This window comes from Gekko japonicus, unplaced genomic scaffold, assembly GCF_001447785.1.
Source record: "Gekko japonicus isolate JY-2015 unplaced genomic scaffold, Gekko_japonicus_V1.1 scaffold309, whole genome shotgun sequence".
Classification (NCBI taxonomy): domain Eukaryota; kingdom Metazoa; phylum Chordata; class Lepidosauria; order Squamata; family Gekkonidae; genus Gekko; species Gekko japonicus.
This window is the reverse complement of record NW_015166430.1, coordinates 1,190,630-1,218,417: the sequence shown is the minus strand read 5'-3', so window position 1 is coordinate 1,218,417 and position 27,788 is coordinate 1,190,630. Positions and strand designations below refer to the sequence as shown.

General features: G+C 43.0%; 2 protein-coding genes across 2 annotated transcripts in view; one reads left to right on the top strand and one right to left on the bottom strand.

Annotated features, from left to right (window-relative positions):
- Nucleotides 1–19,002, top strand: part of SRPK1 (SRSF protein kinase 1) — a 47,903-nt gene extending 28,901 nt beyond the window's left edge. The window contains exons 7-16 of the mRNA XM_015411838.1: nt 981–1,087; nt 2,351–2,516; nt 4,702–4,727; nt 5,720–5,933; nt 6,291–6,731; nt 8,930–9,030; nt 12,726–12,833; nt 14,336–14,405; nt 15,624–15,716; nt 16,411–19,002. Of these exons, the coding sequence (XP_015267324.1) occupies nt 981–1,087; nt 2,351–2,516; nt 4,702–4,727; nt 5,720–5,933; nt 6,291–6,731; nt 8,930–9,030; nt 12,726–12,833; nt 14,336–14,405; nt 15,624–15,716; nt 16,411–16,595 (1,511 nt within the window). The 3' untranslated portion in view covers nt 16,596–19,002. The remainder of the gene's footprint in view (nt 1–980; nt 1,088–2,350; nt 2,517–4,701; nt 4,728–5,719; nt 5,934–6,290; nt 6,732–8,929; nt 9,031–12,725; nt 12,834–14,335; nt 14,406–15,623; nt 15,717–16,410) is intronic.
- Nucleotides 19,003–20,760: 1,758 nt separating this feature from the next.
- LHFPL5 (lipoma HMGIC fusion partner-like 5) overlaps nt 20,761–27,788 on the bottom strand; it is a 17,511-nt gene continuing 10,483 nt past the window's right edge. The window contains exons 2-3 of the mRNA XM_015411824.1: nt 21,808–22,044; nt 20,761–20,774 (exon numbers count right to left, since the gene is read on the bottom strand). Of these exons, the coding sequence (XP_015267310.1) occupies nt 20,761–20,774; nt 21,808–22,044 (251 nt within the window). The remainder of the gene's footprint in view (nt 20,775–21,807; nt 22,045–27,788) is intronic.

The following is a 27,788-nucleotide window of genomic DNA, read 5'->3' as shown; positions in this document are numbered from 1 at the left end:
GGCCTCCCCGCCAGCCGGCCGGCTGGCCAGCCGGCTCCGGGGAGGCAGCGGCGAGGCCCGGCTTCCTCCCCCCTGTCGCCTGCCAGCCCGCCGGCTCGCTCCGAGGCGGCGGCAACGGCGTTGCAGAGGGTCTCCTGCGCATGCGCAGGAGACGCTCTTGCACTTTCGGGGGGATTTAAACATCCCCCCGAAATTTTTTAAAACTTTTTGTATTTTTGTGCACACGTGGGGACTGGCCCACGTGTGCACAAACCTCCCCCGGCCCCCCAGCTGCCCCCTCCGTGCTGATTTAAGTATCCACACGGAGGGGGCAAGTTGGCTATTAGATATATAGATAGATGTTGATCCTTCATTTAATGTATATGGCACAGTAATCTTCCATGTAAACATAACATTTAGTAAAATGCTGGTCTAAAACATAACCACTGCACAATGAAAGATTCTGGTCCTGTGTGAACTGTAGTTTACCACAATATGTTGCAATATGTTTCCATTTGCTGTGGTCATATTGGCACAAAGCCTGAAGAAGTGCTACTATTTATTTGTGGGTGGCTAGAGATCTGTGGAAAAACGGACGTTTTGTTCGGTTTTCCCAACCCATGTTTTTGGCTGACATGGTTCTGATCTGGGTTCACCTTCTGTGCTGCCATGTGATGTCTCTGTTATTACAGTTTGGATAGGGCTTTCTGATGGAAATGGGGAGACTATTAATACATGGAAGAAGCTACACCTGTACTTACCTGATGTAATGCTGTTGTGCATCAGCATTGGTCGGGCTACAGAAATCTACATGCAGAAAGTCTGGAAAAGAACAAAAGCCGCCCTGAGCCCGCTTGCGGGGAGGGCGGGGTATAAATTTGAAGAAATAAATAAATAATAAATAAATGTTTAAGGGTGAATGCAATTTTATTATGCCTGCATTTTGAGTAAACTCTTATATTCAAGGCATCCTAACAAGTTCCACCTTGACTCAGTTACAGATATTTGTATGGTGTTTGAAGTTTTAGGGCATCATCTCCTGAAATGGATCATCAAATCAAATTATCAGGGGCTTCCACTGCTCTGTGTAAAAAGGATCATTTATCAGGTATGTTCCTATTACTATCTTACTACAGTTAGGGTTAATTATGACAAAACTTGCTGTCAAGTATAAGAAGGGACTTAAGACAGACAGGCAGATATTTGGCTTTGTGCTTTGATACACATGGTGTTCAGTTCGTTTGGCATTTTGTTGTGCAGCTAGAGATGCTTCCTCTCTTTGCAGCTACTCCATTTTATCAGATTGAATAAAACTAATTTTCACTGTGCTTATCCACCTGGGGTAATTGTCACTCTGGGATTCCAAGAAAGAAGATACAGCCTCCTGTAAACAACTTTTTAAGATAAATAGTAGTCTTGATCTCCGTGGAGGCAGTCTGAGAGCCTGAATAATGCCTTCGGCTGCGAGCACACACAATAATGCACTTTCAATCCACTTTCAATCCACTTTCCAACTGGGTTTTTACTGTGTGAACTGGCAAAATCCAATTCAGAAGTGCATTGAAAGTGCATTATTTAGTGGGTGTGATCACAGCCTTACACCAACTGCATCTTGTATTTTTTTTTTGTTTAAATTTTTTATTATTTTTTGTTAATAACATAAACTTTACATACATCAAATACTTTTTGCTTCTAAATTAATAAGGATAATTGCTAGCATTTCTAACATCTATTCCCTCCATACAGCATTAGTAAATCACCATGAGTCCGACCATTATAGAACAACTGCTACAACCTATAAATACAGCCATTTATGATAGATCTGTTTAGCAGGGAGAATATCATTCGTTACCATGTAGTCCAGCACAGGGGCATTTTTATCCTGCCCTTCCTCTAAGGAGATTAGGACAGTGTGTAAGCTGTTCGTCTCCATTTCATCCTAACCTGCTTCATAGGGTTATGAGATTGAGAGGGAGTGACCAGCCCAGGTTCACACAAGCTTTGTAGCCGAGTGGGTGCATATCAGAACTGTAGATTATTAAAGAAAGGAAGAAAGGAAATTGGGGGATGGACTGTTGAGAGTTCTCAGGTAGAATAAAGAAATAGTGCTAAATGGAATAGAAATCATTGCTTAGGCAACAAGTTGACAATCAAATGAAGGGGACCCTTTTACCATGGTTTCCATAGTAACACAAGCTACTTATTGGTAACATCATAAATGAGTCTTGAGCTAATTGCCATATTTCAGTTGAAGATTGTGGTCACATGCACATAACTACTTAATTCTGGTACTTTTCAGTATTTTTATGTTATCAAGCTGAATTTTCAGAACATCTAAATGCCGCTTTTCTTTATTTTTTGCTCTTTGCAGGTTTTGCAGGGACTGGATTATTTACACACAAAGTGTAGGATTATCCATACTGATATTAAACCAGAAAACATCTTGCTGTGTGTTAATGACCAGTACATCCGCAGGCTGGCTGCAGAGGCAACAGAGTGGCAGAGATCTGGAGCCCCCCCTCCTTCTGGCTCTGCAGGTGCTTTATTTTTCCTCTTCAGATTCCCCCAAAGTAATCAGTTAGGTGATGATGAGTACAAATTGCCTGAATCAGTCTGAGTGTCTGTTTCCACAAGAAACTAGTGAGTAGAATGTACACCATCACTTGATGAATGTTTAATATTCCTTTAGATCTCAGTTCAAGTGAAGAAAAAACAGTGTATTAGAAATGCTAAGCATTTTGCATGAAAAACTTAGGAGCACCATTTAAGAGGGTTTTCTAAGAAGGTGAACCTTGGAGTATACTTTGCATAAACTTCATAAACATATTATAGCATAAAGCTTTTGTGGGCTACAGCCCATTCTGTCATATGTGTAAAGTGTTACCCTTAATTGCCAACGGACACCAGCTCAGGTTAACATGCCATACTTATGTCACTATAAATAAGTCTCTGCGGGACTATTTGTTTTTGCTGCCCCAGACGACTCCGTTACTCCTCTGAAACTGGTATATCATACCCTGTAGGTTCAAAAAAGGGTATGTATTATCTCCAGCCCAAGTGATTAGCTTCCCTACATCATTCTGTACAGACCAGATTCTGTACAGAGTTTTGTTGTACTCTCATTTGTGCCAATATGAGGCTTCCAGAAATTGACAACATTTAATCAGCTAAACTTTGGGGTTGATCTGGTATCTCCACTGAATTATTTTTATAATAAAAACAGTCAGGTTTAGTTTGTATTGAGTCCTGGAAGACTTTATGTAATTGATTCTTGACAGCTGTATCTAATTTAAAGTAGCATACATTATAGGAATACTGCTGGTGCTAGCACTGTCACCCATTAGTGGAATTGGGATGCTGCTTAGAAATGGACAGCAGTCATAATCCTTTTATGTCAGCCAGTTTGGTGTAATGGTTAAGAGCAGCGGACTCTAATCTGGAGAACTGGGTTTGATTCCCAACTCCTCCACATGCAGCCAGCTGTGTGACCTTGGGTCAGTCACAGTTCTCTCAGAGCTGTTCTCTCAAGAGCAGTTCTCTCAGAGCTCTCTCAGCTCCACCTACCCCACATGGTATCTGTTGTGGGGAGAGGAAGGGAAGGAGATTGTAAGCCACTCTGAAACTCCGAGTGAAGGGCGGGGTATAACTCTTCCTTCTCCTCCTCCTCCAATATGTATTGCTTCTTAAGGATGGCAATCCTGAATAATCCACTTCATATATTCCCAGTTGTTAAGCCCTGATGAATTAATGCTAAATCACCTTTCCTGTGACAGGAGACTGTGCCTCTTTCTTTGAAAACAGAAGAGTTAAGTGGTCTGAGGACTGATAACAAATTGCTATTCTGTATAGAAATCTGACATTGATGTGTTCTCTCTGCTTATGTGAGAACAGCATTTAGTGTTCCACAGCTCTTTGTGTTCCTAATGTGATTTAATTGTATGTGTACTATCTAATTGCTCTGAGGGCTTTGACAATGAACAGGATCAAACTTTTTGTCAGCCTGACAGGGAAACTTCTTCCTGTTCTGCAATTTGGGATTTTATTGTTGGCAGTCTACTACTTCTGCAGCAGGCTTTGACAAATTTTCTTTGGCTCTAGGAAACCAGCCCAAAATTTAAGTCCCAGAATCACTTTTTTAGCTTCCATGGTTTTGTGTTTTAATAAACTTATTTTCTAATAACTGCTGCCACAAAGCCTAATCCTAGACTCTTCACCATTTCTCATAGTTTTATTAGAGCTATGACAAAAGTATTGTAGCATATAAACAAATATTTGGTAATTCTGGTTGTCATCTCTACCACAAAAAGCTCACTCCTAAACCTCACTCCTCCCCAATTTCTCATAATTTTATTATTAATTGTAAAAGTTCAATTTATTTGGATATTGCAGCCAGTATAGAAAGCAGCTGGTTAAGATATGAATTCATCTTCCACCACTGAATTGTGTAAAGTTAACATATAAAGAAGCAATGACATGAGCTTCATGTATATGCATTCTTACATATGTCAGATAATCTGATAGGAAATGATAAATAAGCTTTGTACTTCCTCTAAGGATCACAGAGACAGTACAGTAAAATCACTGCTGGAAATAATACGTGCCATAATTAAATTTCTATGTTCCTTGGCAACCCAGTACCTGGGATTTGTCAAACCCTGTTATGTAGCATTATTGCACTACAGACAATAAATATGCTAATTGTGCCTCTTTCTTGTTTCACAGTGAGTACTGCACCGCAGCCCAAACCAGTAAGTGTGGTAACTTATCTTTTTAGAGTTGAATTAACTCTTTGCATTTATATCTTATTTACAGAAGAGAACAGTAATTTCTGAACAATTTTGATTAGTTGCCAAATGGTGTTGTTTCCTTCTTTTATGTTAATGGTCAGCCTTTCCTGCTTTAGTAATACTGAGACTAGTCAGATTATTTTCCAGCCACTGTAGTGGCAGGAATTTCTGCTGACTAGATCTTTGGTTACCCTGTGCATGAACAATTTTGTTCATGAGTCTGTACTGCTCACATGAACAAAATTGAGTTTACTGGTTTGTAATAGAATCATAGAATGTTAGAGTTGGAAGGGACCTTGCAGGTCATCTAGTCCAACCCCCTGCACTCTGCAGGAGCATAGCCGAAAGATAGCCCTACAACATACCCGAAATATGGTCGTCCAGCCTCCGCTTGAAAACGTCCAGCGAATGAGCATCCACCACCTCCTGAGGCAGACTGTTCCACTGGCTCAGCCACTCTTACAGTTAGGAAGTTTCTCCTGATATTTAGAGTTAATGATTAAAGATTCTTAGTGTATCTAGAGTTGCGAATGAGGTCAGCCATTACTAGTGATGATGGGCATTTTTTTTGCCTCCTCATGAATATAACTATATTTCAGTATTTATTCTGTCCCTCCTGCTATGAAAAGCAATATTTAGCATCTGAGAGGGTGAGGTGTGAGCCACATCTGTTGAACAGTTACCACAGAGAGGTTCCATATGTCATATCCCATATTACATACATGTGCACCATAAATACCAGACCACAATTAGAAGGACAGGGTTGAGGCCTGTTTGAAAAAGTAATGAAGTGTTTCTGGCTGATTGATCTTCTTTATGGTGGATCTTTGTTCCTTCTATTTTCTTCAGTTTAAAGACCGTTTAAAAAAATTCTGACACAATGAAGGCCTACTGAATTATTTGTTTGTTGCAGTAGATGCCTGAGGGGTGTTATATTTGCAATTACCATACAGGCTGACAAAATGTCCAAAAATAAGAAAAAGAAATTGAAAAAAAAACAGAAACGACAAGCGGAGCTGCTGGAGAAACGCATTCAGGAAATAGAGGAAATGGAGAAGGAAGCAAGCCCTCTGCAAGCACAGTCTGAAGAGCAACAAGAGATTCCGAGACCCCTTGAGCTACTCTTAAAAGAGAGCCCCCCAGATGAAGGGCAGCCAAGAAAGACAGGTATTAATCTCTGGAAAACATTAAGTTTGGATGTTCATTTTTTTCAAGTTGATGAGGTTTTACAAATGGAATTAATAGAAATTTCTGAAAGATGGAATGCAACAATCCTCTGTATTTTGTATTTCTTTTAACATTATTAACCTGCTAGTCCCCAGTTCAGAGCAGTCTTAATGGATGCCTAAGCTTAGGCCACTGTCAGCAAGTATCAAGAACATTTCCAGTCCCAGGGTACTGTTCGCACTGATACATTCAACTATCACTGACTAAAATATGTTTGCATTAGGGTTCCACGTGTGGCTAGACTTCCTTCACTCCATAAGCTTTCTGACCTTTTTTTTTTCCTTTCCCTTTCTTCAGATGCTATCTCACTTGTACCTGAGCAAACAATCTTAATGGAGGGAGTTGTTGAAAAATGCGTAACAGAAATCAATTGCAATGGTGTAGTGCAAATGAATACCTTCTTAGACTCCAACAACCAAGCGTCAGTGAGGTGTGAGGAAGACCTTCATAATGCCAATGACTGCAGCAGTCCCTCTCAGGAGCAGCAGGAGAAGGAGGAGGAGAGCTGTACTTACAGCCAAAGCAATGGTGGCTCAGAGACTAGGCTACAGGAAGCAATATCAGATTCATGTGTACCCTTAATTTCAGAGGTTCTGGATTCAATGATATGCCAGGCAACTTCAAGTGAAGAACAGTATTTCAATGAGCAGCAGATCAGCAACTTACAAGAGAGCATCAGGGCAGAAATACCTTCAGAGGATGAGAATGAGAATAATGGAACATCAGAGAGCAGCAAAGGTACTGCTTTTGTGGTTCTGTGTAAGCACTGGATCTTAAAATCCTGAGGACAGTTTGCCTGTAGAATATTTAACAATGGGTAGTAGTCATTGTCTTTCTTTTGCAAGGCTTCTCACTTGCCAAAAGAGAGACATTGGATCCAACCCACTATTTGAGGTAGCACTTTCCCCAGGGGTTCAAACTGATCTAGTAATCCTTACAACGGCTGTATAAGGAAATTTAGTATTACTTCCCCACTCCAAAAAAGCAGAGGCTGATTGAATGATATTGGCTTGTGTAAGCCCCCCCAACTAAGTTCGAGGTGAGATTTGGCAGAGGGTGACTTGACTTGCTAAACACTGTCCGACTTGATTGATAAGTGAGAACTTTCCTGTTACAAGTTTTCCAGGTTTTAAACAAAGGTACCTCAAGTTTTCTCTATCCTGCATTGTAAAGTTTTCTCTATCCTGCATTTCTCTATCCTGCATTCTCCCCCACTGAAGGAGAATGAAACACTGGACCTTACCTGAGGGTTCTTTCTCTTTAGTGGGGACAAAGTCATCCACATCCCACCCAATAAATAAATAAACAAAGAAAGAAAAAGACAAAGATAATAGAAACCTAGATACAAGGGGTGGAAGAAAATGGAAGAGGAAGCACAGGGGAAGGTGCAGGAAAGATAAAAAAAGGCAGAAGTTGATGATTTAAACAGGGCTTGGATATAACTGGAGTGTCAGCCTAGGTCTCTCCAATAGGAGCTGTGCAAAAATTTGCATAGCCCTACCTGAGCGAGCAGAGGCGTGACCTAACCAGTCGAGAAAGAACCTTCAGGTAAGGTCCAGTGTTTCATTTTCCTTCACATCTAATTTGTTCTTTATTTAAAACTAGGAGCAAGGCCTATTGTAGGACCAATACAACGTCTGGGCTGGCTCCGCTGCTGGCCGCGTGGGTGGTGCAGTGGGAGGAGCGGTGTCAGTGTGAGGGCCCTCCACCCAGCGTGGGGGTTGGGCCGCACGTCGCCCGCGAGGAGAATGAGGGCCGGCCCCACACTGTCACCCCCCTGACGAGACCCCAGGCTTGAGGGGCGATGGAACAGGCCAGCACTGTCTCCTTGGCCGGCCGGTGCCAGCAGCATCAGGGCCGCCTTGAGCGCTCCGCGGGCCAGTGGGTTGCTGGCTCCCATGCAGCCGCAGGGCGGGCAGCAAGGTGGATAGGGCCTTGGGCGGTGACAACGGGTACAGCAGTGGGAAGATCAGCCTCCAGTCCCCAGTTTCTTCCCCCTCCGCAGACTGCAGGGTGGAGGGGCAAAGGAACAGGCTGCCACTCCCTCCCTGTCTGGCCGGGTGGCCCCCACCCAGTGGCAGGGCATCCAGCTACCTGGAGTCGGCCTCAGCTGACGATGAACGCTGAGATGCCGGCAGGATTGGCCTGGGGCTCAGACACATCTGGCCGCTGGAGCGTTCATCCCGCCTGGCGGCTCCCCACAGACTGAGGGCGAGATGCCACCCAGCGGGTGTGTAGGAGGAACTGAGGCGCTGGAGGGGAGGCAATGCGGCCAGGGGATTGGTCCCCCTCCTGAGTGACAGATCAGGGGCCCAAAGGCTGTGGAAGCGTGTTGAACGTTCAGGAGAGAGTCACACCCAAACTCTTTTATATATAAGGAGAGATATCTGCATATAGAGAGCAAAATGTTTTACTGAATGTAAGCATGATGCTGGAAGAAGATATTTAAAATTCATACATTTTCCTTGAGTTTCAAAAGTGCCCTCCTGTACATCATGGGAAGCTGCTATTTTCAGAAACCAAAGAGGAAATGTTTAAAAGGCACCCCAAAATGGATTTTGACAAATCCTAACATGTTTTGAGATTTGTTCTCTTTTTCTAGGATCATGTTTATTGTAAAGGCTGTGCAACCAAACTTGAACTCCTTAAGCTATACGTTTCTTTTACTGCTTTGGCAATAAACATTACCCAAAAGAACAGTCCTGGAAATGTGTTGGGATTCATTTGAATTGTACTTTTGAGGTTTTCTTCCTCCCACCCCCACCCCTGTTTGCTGTTTTGAGAAACACAGTTAGAAACATTTTGGGTTCATGACTCTAATGTTTTTGGATTATGTGACTACCGTACCACAGGCAAGTGACACTTTTTAGGATTTGTAGGGCAGATGGTGGCTGTGGCCATGCGTCATTAACTGCCAATTATACATCTTCATTTAGGAAAATCTGCTGCTGGGAATTTCCTCCTTAATCCTCTTGAGCCTGGGAATGCTGATAAACTCAAAGTGAAGATAGCCGACCTAGGAAATGCTTGCTGGGTGGTAAGTTCAAAATCCTGTTCATGCTGTGTGACATAAGATGCTAATCCCACTTTAATTAGCTGGGGTGAATATAGGCACTACCGTATCTCTTATTTTTAAGTGTGTAAACTCAGGTCCACAAGCACCCTTGCCGAGTTGCTGGTGGTAACTTATATTTTGTTCTGATGAATGCCATTTAGGAGAAGGGTGAGGGTTTTTCCTATACCTACACTGGTCTTGGAAGGTACTTGAAAAGTAGCAAGACTTCTTGCTACTTCTGAATGCTTTTTCTTTAAAAATTTATTTCTACATACTTCCCTCTTTTAATGAGGTCCAGCTGACACTTGCTGACTCAGTTAAGAGCCTAGAGGTTATACTGGACCCAACTTTGTTGCCAGAGAAACACGTTGCTGCTGCTGTAAAAAAGAAAAAGGGCATTCTTCCAGCTTCATTTCGTCTGGAAGATGGCCCCCTAATCTTAGCTGATCTGGCCGCATGGATCCCTGCTGTGTTTACCTCCAAACTAGACTATTACAGTGTACTCTATACAGGCCAACAATTAAAGTCAACTCAGGCACCAGGTGAAACATGCATGTCACACCCATTCTGCAGTCACCCCATTGGCTACCGATCAGTTACCAGTTCAATTCAAACTTCTGGTTATCACCTACAAAGCCCTCCATCGCCTTGAACCCACATACCTTCAGGACCCCTCTCTGGCTATGCCCTGCCATGTTAGCTTCACTCATCTGACCAGATACTTCTGAAGGTGCCACCCTGCAAATGGGTAATATATTGGCAACTGTTTGCTCATGTATATTCTGTTGTGGCTCCCCACCCTGTGGAATGGCCTGCCCAAGAAGAACAGGAAGGCTTCCACAGACTGTGCTAAAGAAACAGATTCAGGAGGGCATTTTTATAAAGGGATTAGAATTGTTGTATAATGGAACACCTCAGAAGGAATCACTTTTATAAGGGAATAGGATTGTATTACAAGATAATTTAAAAACAGTTATGAGCCCAACTATAGCCACAATACAAGATAAAATTGTACAATGTACACAAATGAAACATATGCAACCTGATGTGTATCAGCCTAGTTGGCCTTCTTCAGTGGTCAAACGTAAATAGTACAGTTAGGCTCAATATTGCAATAATAATACAAATAGTTAATCAATGTAGGACCAAAAAGGAATTCTGCTGAAAAGGAAAAGGAAAAAATTATATTAATATTAATTATATTAGTATGAAAAATTGACAAAATTGTATCTATTGCATTGCCTATTGCGCAGATCCCCTTGCTTTTATTGCATTATGGTATATCATACTTTAAGCAGGTTTTTTGTTTTGCTTGTCTTGTTTATCTGCATTGTTTCTGGTTTTGTAATCCTTGCCCTAATACATTCTTTATTTAGAGGTCTTATGCTATCTGATTGCATTAGTTATTATATCTTGTAATTCTCGAGTCTCAATGAGAAAGGCAGGGTATAAATGAAGGTATGTTGAAATTATTATTTAATTGATCAAATGGTGGTGGAAAGTACCCTCAAGTCACAGCTGACTTATGGCGAACCCGGTAGGGTCTTCAAGGCAAGATATGTTCAGAGGTGGTTTGCCATGGCCTGCCTCTGCATCACAACCTTGGGATTCCTTGGTGGTCTCCCATTCATATACTGGCCAGGGCTGTCTCTGCTTAGCTTCTGAGATCTGATGAGGTTGGGCTAGCCTGTGGTATCCAGGTCAGGAATTGATGAAATACATGCTGTCAGTTTATGGAGGCCTTATATGATATCACTTTGTTTCATAATCAGGTTCATATAATCTGGGTAGTGTTTCAATTATGTGCCTAAAAGAATTAAAACAATGTTCTAATAGTCAATTTTAATAATTAGAAACAGCATAAATTAAATAGTCCTTACGTGATAAATTAAATAGCCTTCCATCTATTACCACTTTCCATAAAGTTTAAATATTAGAAGTGCCTAACTATTGTGTCATTTCTGTAGGACTTCATGCTTTAGGGAAATAATGTTTCAGTATTATTTCATTAGGCAGCAGGACTCTTGACAACTCCTAACTTAATAACATTTCTGTAGTTGTTTTTAAAATATCACCACAAATTCTCCAACAGTTTGGAGTTTGAAGAACTTGTTTTTTGTCACATTTTTGTATGTTTTGTGGTATATTTTTGTATTTTTTGTGGTGCAGCATGCTGTACATGACTTTGTTATCCTGTTTTATTCTTACAACCTGTGAGATAGGGCAGAACTGGGATCAGCTTGGGTTTCTCTAGCCCTACTCCAGCGTTCTGTGAGACCACAATGATTTGTTCTCAATTCTTCCACTAGGTTTATTTTACGGGGGGCTTTTCTCTCATTTCTGGCTCCCTGTTGGTTCTGTGGGGGATAAAGAAAACGGCCATGGTGGGTCAGAACATGCTAAGTGAAAGGAACAGACGGCAATGTATCTCCTGCACTCCTCTCCTCCTTCTATGACCCTTTTCAAACTGCCTTAATATTCCGTTTTAGTAACTGGTTGCTAATGGGTTTTTTCCTGACTGCTAGCAGAATTTATTTATCTGTTCATACAAATCTGCTTGTGTCAGGTTAGCAAAGTGTGATTGAGCCGCTTTTGAGGGAAACGGTTTTTTTCCGTTTTCAACACCTTCGCTATGCTTCTGAATTGCTGTGGTGTGCTGTTTAAAATGTCCATGGCGCTTCCTACAATGCTGCTCTCCCCCCCTCTCCCATGGCCCTTTTTCACTGCGATATTCCTTGGACATTGTTTTTTTAAAGTTCTAAGTTGAGTGCTACCGCAGCACCATTGAGATGCATTGACACCATTGACTCCATGCATCTCAATGGTGCCACTATAGCACTTCAGTGCTATAGCAATTTAGTACTTTTGCGGTCACCTTAGAACTTTTTTTAAAAGTCCGAGGAAGATTGGAGGTGGAAACGGGGGGGGGGGGGGGAGCAGCACTGTTTGAAAATGCCAGAGTGCTTCAGAGGCAGCTCATTTATGGAAGAAAATTCACTGTATGAAACCCCCATCCCTGTATCACTTTACTTGAAATCAGCCCAACAACAAATAACATCTGTTTTAGAATGCTAATGAGAATAGAACCACTGTCTACTCCTATAACAGTGCTAGGGAAGCCCTTAACCAACAGGTGGCATTCAGGTTACTGACTAATAAAATGTCTGCTGTCCCTGTCTCCATATGTGGCCTGTTCAGTTGCACCGACTGTTGTTTTGCTTCTGGATGCAATTCAGTTTACCTGGTGGCCTATATAAAACATCTAAATGGGCTGGGTAGTAAGCATCTTGGAATGCTTTTTCCTATCTGAATTCTTCTGTTGGGAGAGGTGGATGACATCCTTTGCCTCCTTTCATGTGAAACTTAATCAGTGCAAACCTGTGTAGCATTATTGCTATCTAAGCCCATTGATTTCAATGAGTTTGGGGTGGAATAGCTTTGCATAGGATTGCTTTGTAAATCTGGTAATCGTAGAGAGAACAGGTTGTAACGCTTTCACGATGTTAAGAGTTTCTTCCAGTCCAGGAGATCAGTCTGTCTGTATCTTTTTATAATGATATATTGCAAATTATTTGTTTGTCAAATTGTGATGTCATGTACATTTTCAGTACATGCCTTTACTGTTCATGGGGTCTTCCTTGTTCTCCAGTTTAACACAACTTCCTTTTCTTCTTCAGCATAAACACTTCACTGAGGATATTCAGACACGGCAGTACCGATCCTTGGAAGTACTGATTGGAGCAGGCTATAGCACCCCAGCAGATATTTGGAGCACAGCCTGTATGGTAAATTCATTCAAGTTGCCTGAATCATAACTGCTCTTGATATCAACATTCTGTGGGAGTTTCTGTTCCTATTCAGCAGACCTCAGCTAATTTTAAATGATGTTTTGCACTCTGATTTACAGATTAGTGTATCCAAAGTAATGAAGTTTAAAGGGCCGTTACACAGTATATTTTGGGTTGTTTTGCTAAAACAAACAACAGAGTAACTCCTGATGAGGTCTCCTGCTTTTCAAGTATTTGGCCATGGTTGGGGAACTTTTAGAGCAAGACAATGAAGTACAGACCAGACTGATGGATGGCAGACCCTGTGAACCAAAGGGAATAGGTTCCCTAGCCGTTGACACATTTCTGATCACTTGAGCTTGCAGTGTTCAGATGGTACTTAAATCCATTGCTTCAGGTAGCAGCTGTCCATCAGATAAGGCTGTGACAGCTAGCATCTGATTTGCATACACAGCCATTTTTCACTTTGTAACCTCAAAATGTAATAATGCATTATCTAGAACTGCCTTTGAAGATCTTTCAGTGGTGACAACTAGTCCTAACAGCCATTGATCACCTGGAAATTGGATGCGTTTTCAGAGCACATTACATTTGTGGTTCAGCATTTCCACTGGCTAACTAGGGCGTTACAAGCACAGTGTCTCCATGGTCAGCCCAATTTTGGTGGTATCCTCCTTGCACAGTATTTCAACAGCAAGGGCATGTAAAGAGAGGCATTCTTGCTGCAGGATCCCCAGATTTGGCACTCATGGGACCAGAAAGCCTAAATCTACAGATCTTTCAGAAGTGATACAGGATACTTTCATTTATTCAGGCAAGTGCTAATGGATTTTAGGAGTTATTTAAAATATATGGGGGCCGTGGTGGCTCAGAGGTTGATGCTGAGCTGTAGACCAGAAGGTCTGTAGTTCAGCAGTTCGAGATCCTAGTGCCGCATGACAGAGTGAGCTCCTGCCTCTGGCCCCAGCTCCTGCCAGCCTAGCAGTTCGAAACTAAGAAATTGCAAGTAGATAAATAGGTACCACTTTGGTGGGAAGGTAACAGCATTCCATGCGCCTTGGCATTTAAGTCATAGAATCATAGAGCTGGAAGGGACCTCCAGGGTTATGCCGGCCACATAACCACAGAAACATCTTTGGACAGCACTGGCTCTTTGGCTTGGAAACAGAGATGAGCACCGCCCCCTAGAGTCGAATTCGACTAGCTTTCGAGCAAGGGAAACCTTTACCTTTAAAAATATATGGCTTTAATCTTGTGGAACGTGTGAGTAAGGATGCATGTGAACCTGGTTCCCCCCGCCAAGAACTGCAATGCAAGAAGTTGCTGGACTTGTGTAGAGAGAGTGCCACATTTCTTGGGAGGTTGTGCTGAGAAGTGGGAATCAGGTTTCCACAGCTGCTGCACCAGAAGCATTTTTGCTCACAAAGAGAATGAGGAAGGTGATTTCACCAGGCTTCCAAGTAATAACCCTGAAAGTGTCTGATTCTGTTTTTCCCCAGGCCTTTGAACTAGCTACAGGTGATTATCTCTTCGAGCCTCATTCTGGTGAAGACTACTCACGGGATGAAGGTGAGCACCATTATAAAAGAGTTAGGTGTTTTTGGCCTGTCTTTCACATGGGAAAAGAAGTTGGGGCAGGTAGTATTTTTTTTTTTAATTTGCCTGATAAGGTTTCCTGGGAGCTTTGAGGTATCATGTAGCAGGTTTGCTGGGTTTAAAGATATTTTCATACTGCTTTTCCTGCCTCTCATACTGCTTTTCCTGCCTCTCAATTAGAGAAATTGGGCTCCACATGATGTGAGTCATAACCACTCTAGCTTTCCTTTAGTTAGGCATATCCACTCTAGCTTTCTTTTAGCGTCTGTGAAAAAAATCAGCCCACATTCGAACACGGAGTTTGATGTGCTTTAAACACAATTGATTTCAGCTCCGTTGGATTGTGTCCATATTTGAAGACCACCTTAGCATCAGTCTTCCAGGCAGCTTTTGGGATAAGAAGTAGATAAAGAAGCTCCATGGATCTAAGCTCTGACTCCCAACCATTCTTGTGCTTCTAAAACATAGAGGCAAAAAGTAATACAAATACACTACTCAGTAGAAGTGTTTTCTACATAAGTTGAATTAATTCACTCTGGCAGATTAAATTTCCATATTCCCTTGTTTGCATGTACATATATTTTTGAGGGTTGTCTTTCTATTAAAATTGTTCACAGGAAGTGAAACCAGTAGCCAGTAAATAATAATTAAAGTACTAGCAGTAAAATGTAGGAACAGACTGAAAGTCATGCTGCCTGGAAGACTGATGCTAAGGTGGTCTTCATATATGGACACAATCCATCAGAGCTGAAATCAATTGTGTTTAAAGCACATCAACCTCTGTGTTCGTTAGAGCCAGGCTTCAACAGGTCCAGTGATAAAAGCTCCCAGTATCATAGAGTGGCTAAATCCTTTCTGAGGCATTGCTTTTGTAGAGTGAGAGGGTCTTGAATTCAAAGTACAGTTGGTGAAGCTGTGCAAACAGAACAGAAAGTTCCATCCTGTCTCCCACTGTAGTCTAATGAGTTATGCAGATTGTTGCTTCTGGGAGACAGGAAATCTTCAGGAACAGCATGGAGAGCAAACTGGGAAGGGAAAATTTTCAAAGATTGACCTGCCCTCCTTACACTTGTGAAGACAAAGTCTGGATTCAGTCCAGGATTTCCAACAACTGAGTATCAAATCCAAGTTCACAAAGTGATGTTTGGCCATGGGTTCATTGCTTCTGTCTCTTTCTCTTGCGGTACACAGACCACATTGCATTGATCATAGAACTTTTGGGGAAAATACCTCGCAAACTGATTGTGGCTGGAAAATACTCCAAAGAGTTTTTCACCAAAAAAGGTAAGGGGAAAGAATCTTTCATGTCTCTATCTCCTGAGGTTGAAAATCTGAGGACTCACATCCAGAGTCGTGCTTGGCACTATCTAGTTTTTTGCTATTTAAAAGAAAGTGCCTTTCTGCTTTCCTAATATATCTGATTCAAGATTCTGATATATCTGATCCTAATATATCTGATCCATTAGTGGTTGAGGTCCTTGGCAGTCATTTTGGTTCAAAGAAAAATCCAAACACAATGACACAATTTTTATTTACATTGAAAACAAATTCAGATGAGTTTTAACCTTTTAGAGCCTTTGTGAGTCTAAAGTAGTAGAAAGTATGGAGGAGCTAGAAGTATCATGATCAAGAGAGGTGATTATGCTTTCTGTGGATTTGTCAACTCCAAATCACAATTAAGAATAGTGTGAGGTCTTGACATAATCTGTGGAGTGAGTGTGGTACGTTGCTTGTCTTCTGGTAGAACTGGCCTGATTACATCCAGTCTAGGAGTCCCATGCTATAAAATCCGGTCTGGAAATATTAGCATTTTAGTTTAAATAGATGCTTTGGATAAATGTAATACCCTTTGAGCAAGCAGCATTAGAGAGGGGGAAACATCAGTTAAGAAAACTGCCCTGAAGCGCTACAATCTGCTTGGTTAACCTTCCTGCTCATGTTAATGATATCCTGTTAATTTTCCTGTCCTTGCTTTCAGGTGATCTGAAGCACATCACCAAACTGAAGCCATGGGGTCTCTTTGAAGTTCTGGTGGAGAAATATGAGTGGGCCCAAGATGAGGCAGCTGCATTCACAGACTTCTTATTACCGATGCTGGAGCTGAATCCTGAGAAGAGAGCGACAGCAGCGCTGTGTCTCAGGCACCCCTGGCTCAGCTCTTAAAACGCTCCGGCCTGGCACCACATGGCCCCTGTAGTTGGGTTTGCAGCATATAATATATACAAACCTAGATGGCCTCCTTTTCCCAAGTCAATTTTTTTCCTTGTTGATTTTCAGAGCGAAGCTTCTCCTCGAGGGCTTTTGAGATTTTAGATAAATCTTAACTGTTCATGTGAGTTTGTGTACTTGGCTCAGTCAGGACCGTTGTCAGCCAGTGGGCGTCCAGTTTGCTTTGCTGTGGTTGGGGTTTGCCAAAGAGTTTTTACAGAAATGTGAAATTACCCCTGACTCTCTTACTTGCTCAAGTACCTTACCCTGAAAATGTGGGGAAATCTCCATTGGGACACACTCCCTTAAGTATATTGCAGTCATCCCAAGGGGGATGTGAAGAGCTGTGAATCCCTCCTTAGCTCACTGACTCCGGGAGTCATTTTCCTAGTGCACATCCAGTTGCTGACAGTAAGAGGAGAAATAGCAAATGGCACCAAGGTGGTAGCTCCATGTGGAGCACTGAACTCTCAATTCTCTACTCATTCCTAAAGTCTCTGATCTGCTGCTTGGGTAATCGCCCCCCCCGGCATACTTTCCCTCTAGTTTTAGCCATTGAATCTTTTGGAACAGCCTGTATGGAAATAGATTTTAGTATCATTTTTGTTCCACAGTATTCTGGAGAGTTTCTGAGTCCAGTAAAGTAAGCAGCTGTCCCATGCTGTAGCATGTGAACTTGAAATACATTTTGCAAGGGAGATGAAAGCAACAGGAATTGGTAGAAGTAACAGTCTGTGTGAGACAGGCCTAAGCATTTGTTGCCTGCAGAGTTGCAGCCAGATTGCCCCCATGTTTGTACTGGGGCAGTACATGGCATGCCAACCATGTATTTTGGGACAATAGGTGCTTGATGATTATGTGGGTTTCTGTCACCTGAAGGAGGCCACAAAAGCAGGGGAATTAACCAGCATCTGGCAGGCCACTCTTTACCAGGTCTGCCTTATGCCTTTAATAGCACTAGGTCAGCCTTGTGTGAAATCGTATTTTCAGTAGAGAGCTGTTAGTTTTCTTAGAAGAATGAAATATATCCTTACCCTTTAACAATAAGTAAAAAAAGGATTGAGGGCTGCCTTTCCAAGCAGTGCTGTATGCCCAGAGTTTCAGCCACCACATCTCCCAAGACTCTTGCTTGGCCCTGTTAAGTTGTCTAAGTTGCTGGACTCTTGACATTTCCCTTTCTTAATAGAATTCCTTTTCTTCAATATGAACACCAGGGCAAATAATATAGGGGATGGAATAATTTCTGTCTTCCCCCTTAGAGACAAAGTATCAAATTTTGTTTTTGTTTTTCAGAATCACTGCAAACCGGGTTGCTCAGCAAGACACAAATGTAAACTTTTAAACTCCTAAGGAGAGGGGGTTAGTTGTCACTGATTCTTGTAGGTTATTTTTTTTTAAATAGAGAAAGGTCAACGGTATGTAATACTTGGTAGTTTTACAATGAGTGTCTCTTAGGCTTCCCCAGGCTATAAAATCCCCTTCCTCCTACTCTAATGTAAGGTTTGGGATGAGTTGGTACCTCCAGCAGCCCTGCCTTACTATGGACCAAAATAGGCCTTTGAGATTATAAAAATTCTCCATGGCTATAAGCTGCTGGAGGCCTCAGGCTTGCAGGTACTGTGTCAGGCAGTCCGTTGCAAAAGCTGCCAGCAGTGTGATACTGTTGTTTTTTGTGTGTTTTGAAATCTCAGTTTATAGTAACCTTATTTTTCCCTTTAAAAAAAAACCAACTGGCTCTGTTTTGTTAAAAAAAAAATTAGTGTAACTATCCTACCCCGTTTCCTTTCAGTCCGGCCATGCTGTTGTTTGATGCCTGACTAGGCCTTTGGCAGAATCCGTGCTGCATGTCTATTTAAGAAATCCGAAGTAAAGTTCTCTATGCACAATCATAAGGTGAAAAGAAAAAAAAAGTTTTAAAAGCAAAATGATTCTCCTGTTATATGGAGTGTCTTCCTCACGTCCAAAAGCACTTCTGTGCCTATCTGTAGAGAGATTTAAGATGGGATTAGAATGTATAATACCTACTTTCTCTTTGAATACTGTGAAGACTTGCTGGCAGGGAGAATTGAATTTCTGGTGTCAACCTTGTTTGCTTCAACATCTTGGCTACCCGAATGGAGCAAAAGCTCCTTGGGGCGGGAGCGTGTGCATCTCTTAGTTCAAATACAGGTTCCCCTCCACAAAAGAAGGCTGCTGCCTCTTTTGCACTACAAGAGCAGTTCAGGTTAATACAAGAGAACTTGTCAAGATTGCCTAAGTATTTTGTGCTCACATCAGGTTCACTCGACTTCCAAATTGCCATAAAGTGCTCACTAACAGATTTGTACTTGTTTTGTTGGCCTAAAACCTGAAGGAAAAAAAATACATTTTTATTCTTTCTATTGTGTGCATTGTCTTTTTTTCCTTTGTAAATGCAGCACAATAAACAAATTATTAAATAAATCCATAGGCACTTTTTGATACACTGTTGATGTCCATCCATAGGGTTTTATATAGTAGTGCCTCTAATTGGCTGGGGGGATAGCCAGCAGCTCAAATTAAATATGATTGGTGCTAATATGATTGCTTTGGAGGGTGGCATAGCATGGTGATGTAAGTATCCTATTGATAGAGAAGAAGCACACAGAATTTTGCTGACTAATTCAGAAATTATGGTTCTATTGTTTGTAATGCTGCAGAAAGTTCTTGACTTAATCCTTGGAAAATCAAACCCTGATGAGTTGTTATTCAGTCATTCCATTATCAGAATCAAGACAGTTAAGTACACTTTGGAAATGTCGCCTGTCATCTAGGTCTGATAATTGTCTGAAAAAGCGGGAAGATCTTGGAGGTGATTGTTTAGAATTGTCCTAGACTCTTGCCCATAAAGAGAACCCTGTTCGTATCCAGATTCATGGTAAATAATTTCTCTCAGGCTGACTGGGCATTTGAGTTAATACTGTTGTCTGCTTTTCCAGAGTTGCCATATCCGAACTGCCATTGGATAAGGGTGAAAGAGGAAAGGGAGGGATGGTAAAGTTCTGAGGCTGGCTAATAGAGCCGTTAATATAGAAAACCAATATTTCTGCATGTTTTTGAATACAGGTTTTGTTAATCTCTGCATTGTGGGAAACTTCAGTTAGACAAGTGAACATAGGAACACAATAAGACTGTTTCAAATCTGATTTAAAGCATGTTAATCTGAAAGTACGAGGAACTTCAAAATCAGTCTGTAGTGAATATAACACTCTTGTGCAAAGAAAAATCATATTACTGTAGACTAAAGTATATTGTGTCCGTCCGTGTCCCCCGGTATTCTAGTACAACATGAGCAAGTGTTCTATTTATTAATAATTTTTATTTGAAAACAGCCAGCATATCTGTGTATTTTAATTAAGATTCATTCTGTTACTAAAATATCAGATACTTATGTGGTTAACAGGAGAAACACAGAGATCACAATTAAGATTTTAATTTAAAGACCCCCCATTATTTTGACAAAATATCCTAGATATTATATAGTATGTTTTGCATAGTTCCATCTATTTAAATACATTCTAGAGTTTGTTATAAACATTAAGCATAGCCAAATGGGTTTGATCCCAAAAGACCTGATACATAAATCAGTATGTATATATAACAACTTCTGCACTCCCTGTTTAACTTTCCCCAACCATGCCAGTGTTGGTACCTCCGTTTGACTGAGTCCCGTTCAAAGAATTCCCCAAACACAGAGAACTGGAGTCAATGAATCCATGCTGCTGACAATTGAAACTTCCTCAAGCAGAGCTTGTTTTCCTCAAAAGTAAGATTCCATGTCCTGGGGAGGGGTGCAGCATAGGATCCAACTCATGTATTCTTGAATGGAATATCATAATTCTTACCAAAGGAGATGGTCTTTTAAAGGAACTAGGCCTTTCTGGACTACAGAGAGTTTTGCAAAAGGAATCCTAACTTTAAACACCCTTGTGGTTATTCTTCTTGTGCCCGTATACAATCAAATATTTTACAGGTGTTGGTGCTGTAGTGCCTGACAGCCATGTGTTTTACTCAGACTTCTGAAGCCCAAGTTGGTTAGCATATGTATACTTCATTTAACCAAATGGCAGAAGAAGCAACACATGCATTACAGTCTTCGTCTTCATTCAAGTCCTTCTGCAAGACAAAACACATTCAGATTATGACTTTTGCAAATAAGGAATGGGTGTGTTACTTCCTGGTAGCCCCAGGTCAAATGACTGCTGTTTGGGGAACAGCTGCCATTTAGCATGTGACTATCCAGGAATACAAATCATAATGTATAAAATGCATGGGGTAGAATCTACCAGCAAGGAAGAGTAAAAAAGTTAGAGTGACACAGAACATGAGCTTCCAGTTCCAAAATGAAAGCCACTGTTGGCCATGCATAGACTGTTGGCAGTCTATGCTGCAGCTTTATGGTGAAAGCCGTTTGTGCCTTACATTTTGCAATTAAGGGTAGCAATCAGTTCAGTTTAATATGTGTACTGCCAGTAAATTCTGCTTTGGCACTGTGCCTCCCTTGATCAGACTGGCTGGCCCTTAATTTCGTGGATGTGCCAGGCCTTGAGTTCATTGTCCCTTTACAAAGGGATGGCAGGATGTGCGTTAGTAGCCACATTCCTGGTGCTAAATGCAGAGGTGTCAATATCTTTTGACAAACAGTACATCAGGCTCTGAAAGCTTTTGTCATATAATCACAAGTGCTTGAAATTTATTTGGTCTAGAAATAAAGGTACAGGTCCTTAGTCTTACATGAAGTACTGCACTGCAGATGGTTTTCAGTGATGTGTGATTGTCCTGATTCCAAGACTTGGGAACACCCCACAGGCAGTAAGAAAGACTTGTGCATTACATATTTCTTCTTGTATGGCCAGTGCTAAATTGCACAAATGATAACAGTATTTTGGGCTTCATCTCTCCCAATCCTATATGAACATTAATCTTAACAAGCTAGGCAGGTAGAACCTATAAGAACTGAATGCCACTTTGAATTAGAATACACTTCTGAATAAGTGCAATGGGAATTCATGGCCTGCATCTGTTTCACAGTCGTTGCTGTTCTCAGTGCCATGCCTAATATTCTGATACCTGGACCTTGTGGAGGGCATAACCAGTCGCTATACGATAGGACAGAGAAAGCAAGGTTTCACGCACAAAAGAGGATTACCTTTGTTATCTATTTGGAAATCAGATGGAAGGAGATTGTCTTGCCGGTTGCCTAACACAAATGCCAAGAAAGAGAGGATGAGGGCATCGAGGATCCCAATGATGCAAAGGATGTATGCCCAACGTACTGTGCACACACCTAGTGTGTATTTGTCAGTCTTCTCACCACACATGCGTTTCACCTCTGGGGAGTCCCAGCCATCTGGATAAAGCAGACAACCTATTGCCAGACCTGTAGCTGCAGAAGAAGGAGGTTTGATTATTATATCATTACTATATGACAGTAACACTATTAGTGTGGCATCTTGTCTCATGTAAGACAAATGCCTAGTAAAGGGAGATCACTATACAGAACGGTTTGGGAATGTGATGCTGGGTCTGCTAGAGGGCCCTTAGCAATGCAAGCAGGTGAGGAGGTGAGATAGCAGAGTGAAAGTGAGGAGTTTTGCCCATGTTCTCCCAGCTTTGATATGATCTGCTGCAACCAGGATCTGCTGGAATTACCTCTTTCTCATTACTTTGGATGTAAAAACTGGTGGTGAGGGTGGTCATCCCTGGGCAGCTTCCCTGCCTTTAAGATCCACAGTTTAGCTTGGCAGAGGATGGCTTGGATTTGTGCAAGCCCCCACCTTGCTCTGAACAAGTCTATGTGTTGTTTTCAGCGGCAGAGCCTTTCCCTCACTCCTGAGCACCCACACTCTTACCTGGATGTGTGTGGGAGTAGAGAGGAGGTTGCTAGCTCAAAATGAAAGCATTCTCCCTTTAGTATAACTCTTGCTCTTCTGGAGCACAGTCTACCTGCTTTTTCTTATGTGGGCTGTGTTTCTGAGCATTAAACCTTACCAGCCATGCCTTCCTTTAAAAAAAAAAAACCCCGAGCATGAGTAACATCCCTTGAGAACATCCCTTGAGAACAAAAGAGCCTGGATTGTTGGGACCCCTGTGTTGCTAGAAGTGGCTCTAGGGCATATTTTAGATGTTGCCTTGGCAACACCTTGTCAGTTCCACTGTGAATATACAACAGTAATTTGGTTGTAGAAATGACTTCCCTTGGGACTGCTCCTTTTATTTATTATGTTCCCCCCTCCCAGTATTATAAGAGGACTCTGTAGGATGTATGCTATCAGTCAGTGCCTCTGTGGATAAAGCTAAAGTAGATCATCCAGCAGCCTGCTGTTGAAGCTTAGAACATCACTAGTGTTCTAAGTCTGTACCTCTTTCCTGGAGCAGGCCCCTGCTTCAGCAGTTTCCTGCACAGAAGACAGGCTTGCATCATTGTCTTGCCTGGACTCTTGCAGGAGTGGGGTCACTGCTGGGGGGATGGACAAGGGTGAGGGTCTTTTCCCTTGCTTATAGAACAAAAAATACTAGGAGGGCGTAAGGGTTCATGAAATGTTGGGGAGGGGGGTTAGAATCCTAGTCTTTAGCTGCCTCCTTGGGGGGGGATTACCAGTGGTTGTGTGCCTTGGGAGGGAGCTACCATTCCCCTGGTCCTAGACAGAGGGAGATGTGGTGGTGGGATACAGTCTGGCCATTCCAGGAGGAGGAGGCCTGGCTGCTGGTTGGCCACTCCTCCTTCAAGTCTGCCTCCCAGCCAATGGAGACCTGGTTGTGCTGAGGTTGAGCCACTTGGCCTTAAGATTCTGCTGCTGAATGCCAGGTCAGTAAAAGGAAAAAGTACTGCCATACAGGAGTTAATCCTGGATGAACAGGCTGGCCTAGCATGTATTTGTGGAGTCGTGGTTGGATGGAGGGGGGGGGGGTTTGAATCTGGCCCAGCTGTGCCCTCCAGGTTTCTCTGTACAGCAACAGGCTAGGCTAGGCCAGGGGGGTGGGGAGATGGGGTCACAGTGGTATACTGTGATTCCATCCATCTATCAAGGTGCCTCATTCAGCAGTCTGCCAGTTTTTAGTGTGCTCCTGAAGGTGGGTGACTGAGACAGGAATGATAGGGATTCTGCTGGTGTACCATCCACCCTGCTGCCCAGCCCTCTCTCTTGCTGAGCTAGCTGATCTGGTCTTGCGTGTGCTAGTGGAGGCACCAAGACTGGTGATCCTGGGTGACTTTAACATCCATGCTGAAGCCAAGTTGTCAGGAGTGGCTCAAGGTTTCATGGCCTCCTTGATGGCCATGGGCCTGTCCCAAGTAATTACTGGCCTCACACATTTAGCAGGACACACTCTGGATTTGGTCCATTACACTGATGGGGAGAGTGATCTGGAGGTGGGGGAGTTAAAACTTACTCTCTTGTCGTGGAAAGATCATTACCTGATAGATTTCAGACTTACTGCTTCCTCTTTCCTCTGTAGGGGTGCTGGACCCATTCAGATGGTCCACCCTTGGATCCTGATGGGTTCCAGTCAGTGCTTCGGGATTTTCCCACCTCAGCTGTTGACAAGTCTGCTAAGACTCTGACTGCTCTCTGGAATAGGGAGATGGCCCAAGCTGTTGACATAAGTGCCTGTAAGCACTCTCTCCCCGTCTCCCTGGGGAATTGATGGTCAAGAAGGAGGAGAGAGGGCAGCTAGAGTGATGCTGGCAGAAAACTTAATCAAGACTGATGGAACATGGCACAGAGCCCATTTTAGAGTCTATTCTGTGATGGTTATGTTGACAAAAAGGCAATATTTCTCCACCACCACTGTCTGCATGTCCAGCTGAGCTATTTCATGTGATTCAGGGACTTTTACATCATTGCCCCAAGGAATTGGACTCTGACCATGCAATAGCCTACTGTGATCAATTTTCCCCTCACTTTACAAACAAAATTGCCCAGAGACACTCTAGGTAAGATGCCAGTGTGGACTAGGGTTCCCAAACCCCCAGTCTGGACACAGGATCCCTTGATTTTGGGGGCTTCTGCCTGTTGTTGGCCAAGCAATGGCATCCCCAATGCAATAATGTCACACGGAAGTTGGCAATGTTGCACAGTGACACTCTGCTTTTTGAGCAAAACTCTATGGTTTGAGCCCAATTTTAACCATAGAGTTTGCTTCAAAAGCAGAGTGTCACCTCCAACGTTGCCGATGTCACTTCCGCATGATATCATCACATTGGGGATATCGGCACCCACTCATGGACCACTCCCCAAATCCCCCTGCCGGCGCAACAATTTCGCCTGGCAGACCTAGTGTGGATGCATCTTCAGATGATGTACCTTTGGCACCTGCTTGTCCAATGTATATGGATACTTTTCAGCTTGTGGAGCCTGAGGATGTAGAAAAGTTTCTTGGGCAAGTGAGATGTGTTCTTTATCCTTGTCCTTCCTGGCTGATAAAAGCTGCCAGAGGGGAACAGGCTGAATGGTTAAGAGGAATGGTAAATGCTTCCTTGACAGCAGGAGTTCTGCCACCCATGCTCAAGGAGGCAGTGATTGGACCTGTTCTGGGGAAAAACCCAGAAATAAATAAGGGAGGTGATTAAAGCAGATAATGCTATGATGCTGGGAAATTTCAAGTACCTTCATATTGATTGGGTAAACGTGCTCAAGTCATGCTGTAGAAATGAGATTCCTAGACATCATAAATGACTGAGCACTGGAAGGGTCACAGAGCCAACAAGAGGGGTAGTGATCTTGGACCTGGTTCTGAGTGGGTCTCAAGACCTGGTGAAAGATGTAGAGGTTGTTGCACCAACTGGGAACAGTGATCACATTCACAATGCTATTAAGTTCAGCATTTATGTCAATGGAAAACTACCCTTAGGGCGCGATCACACGCACAATTACCAGCGCCATAGGTGCGAATGCCAGGCGGATTTAAAGGGCGCGATCAGACACGAACATCTGGGAAGCGCCCCACGCCCATCTGCAACCCATTTTGCTCCACCACAGGAGTGGAGTAAAAAGACACCAGGGAAAGTCTGGTAGTGAACAGGTTGCTATGGGCCACGGACGGACTTTACTCTGATCGCTCCAGCGTGCTCTGATGGCGTTGGGATGGTCTGATCAGGCCATCCTGACTCCGTCCCATTGTTTCTTCCCCCGTTCTCAGTATGTGCATCATCGCACACTCCATAGGGAGCCCTCGTGCTGAGATGCAATTCATCAATTGAAGAGAAATTCACCAATTTCAGAAACAAATGGCAAAAAAAAAAAAACCCCTCACCCACGGTTGCATCTGATCAGGCAGTGGCGGGCTGCCCCCACATCTTCAAAGGACTGTGTGATTGCGCAACTGCGGGTCAAATTCCTCCGGAGGGAATAGCCTCGCTCCCCCCCCCCCGTTTATCTCACACGTGTGACCGCACCCTTAAAGTCCTGTAACATTTGAGTTCAAACGAGGGAACTTTACAAAAGTGAGGGAAATAGTTAACGGAAGCTGGAAAAGACTGGCTGCTGTGACCTGGTAGACATATAGCTGGACTTTCAAAATGATTTTGGAAAGATACCTCACCAAAGACTCCTGAGAGTCATGGGATAAGAGGACAGGCTCTCTTATGGATGGACAGTTCTTACAGTGGTGGGAAGTAAGCAGTGGGGTCCCACAAGGATTAGTATTGAGGCCAGTACTATTTAATTTATTCATAATCTGGAATGAGGGGTGAGTAGTGTAGTGGCCAAGTTTGCAGATGACACTAAACCGTTCGGAATGGTGAAAACCAAGGCTGACTGAAGGGCTCCAGGAGGGTCTCCACAAACTGAGGACAACAATGTTGCAGATGAAGTCCAGTGTAAAGTAATGCACATTGGAAGACAAAATCTGAATGTCAAGTATACACTAATGGAATCTGGATGTGGTGAGACTGAGAAGGAAAAGTCAAGTTTATTTAAGTTTAACAGTCCATAAGCCATACACTATAAAAACATAATTTAGGAATTAAAAATCACAGTATAGCAGAAGTTTGCACAACTGAGAAGGAAAAAGATCTTGGGGGTCACAATAGATAGTTCAATGAAAAGTCAGCCCAGTGTGCTCTCGTGCTGAAAAAGGCAAACTCTTTGTTGGGGATTATTAGGCAAGGGATTGAAAATAAAATTGCTGATATTATAATGCCCCATATAGATCACAGGCAGGGCTTTTTTTAAAAAAGAGGTGCCAGAACTCTGACAGTAAGAGATCCCTAGTGGAGCTATGCATCAATGTGATGACCCACTCTATAGAGATTCCCATGTTTCTTTGACCCCAGAGAAACCTTGGTAATTTGCCTGACACCACTTGAAACTTGAGTTGAATTTAACAGATCTTCTTCGTGGTCTCTGTGCATCACACCCTTGGGATACTCTGCGCCTGCGCTGACCTTCTCGGTACCGATAGCTAGCAAAAGGGATTTTCGCGCCTCTCCCAGGTCACGCGCCGGCTCCACTGCGCATGACCAAGGAGGGGCACGCAGATCCCGCCAGTTCTCTTCTGACCGCCGCGCTGGTAGGACGCCTTCTGCCTCGGTCTGCTAAGTACCAACTTTTTTTGCTAAACTTGCGTTTAGTTAGTTTCTCTTTCTTTATTTTTGTAGTTAGCATTTTTCTTTCGGTGTTTATTCTTTTTTTCGTTCCCCTCCCACTGGCCTATGGCCCCGCGGTGGGGTTGTTTCAAACGGTGTAGGACTTGCGGCCTTAAAATATCCCCCACCGACGGGCACTCGCTTTGCCTCGTTTGTTTAGGGGAGTCGCATTGTGTCTCTAAGTGCAGACATTGCCGAAAGTTTTCGAACCAGACGAGAAAAAACAGAGCAGCTCGTCTACACTTGGCCCTGATGGAGAAGGCATTATCTCCACAGTCCTCTTCGCCGTTAGACACGTCCGGGCACGCCTCGATGTCTACCTTGGCTGCGGACACTTGTCCTCCCGTTCCGGGATCATCGACGTCGACGGTCGCAATCGATGCTTCGGCACCGAAAAGATCGACGCCGATAAAGGACCACCCCGTACCTTCCAAGATCCGGAAGCAGGGGTCATCCGTTGCCGTACCTTCCAAGATCCGGAAGCAGGGCAAAGACTCACAGCAGTCAAAGAAACCCAAAACGGACAAACCCAAAGTCCATAA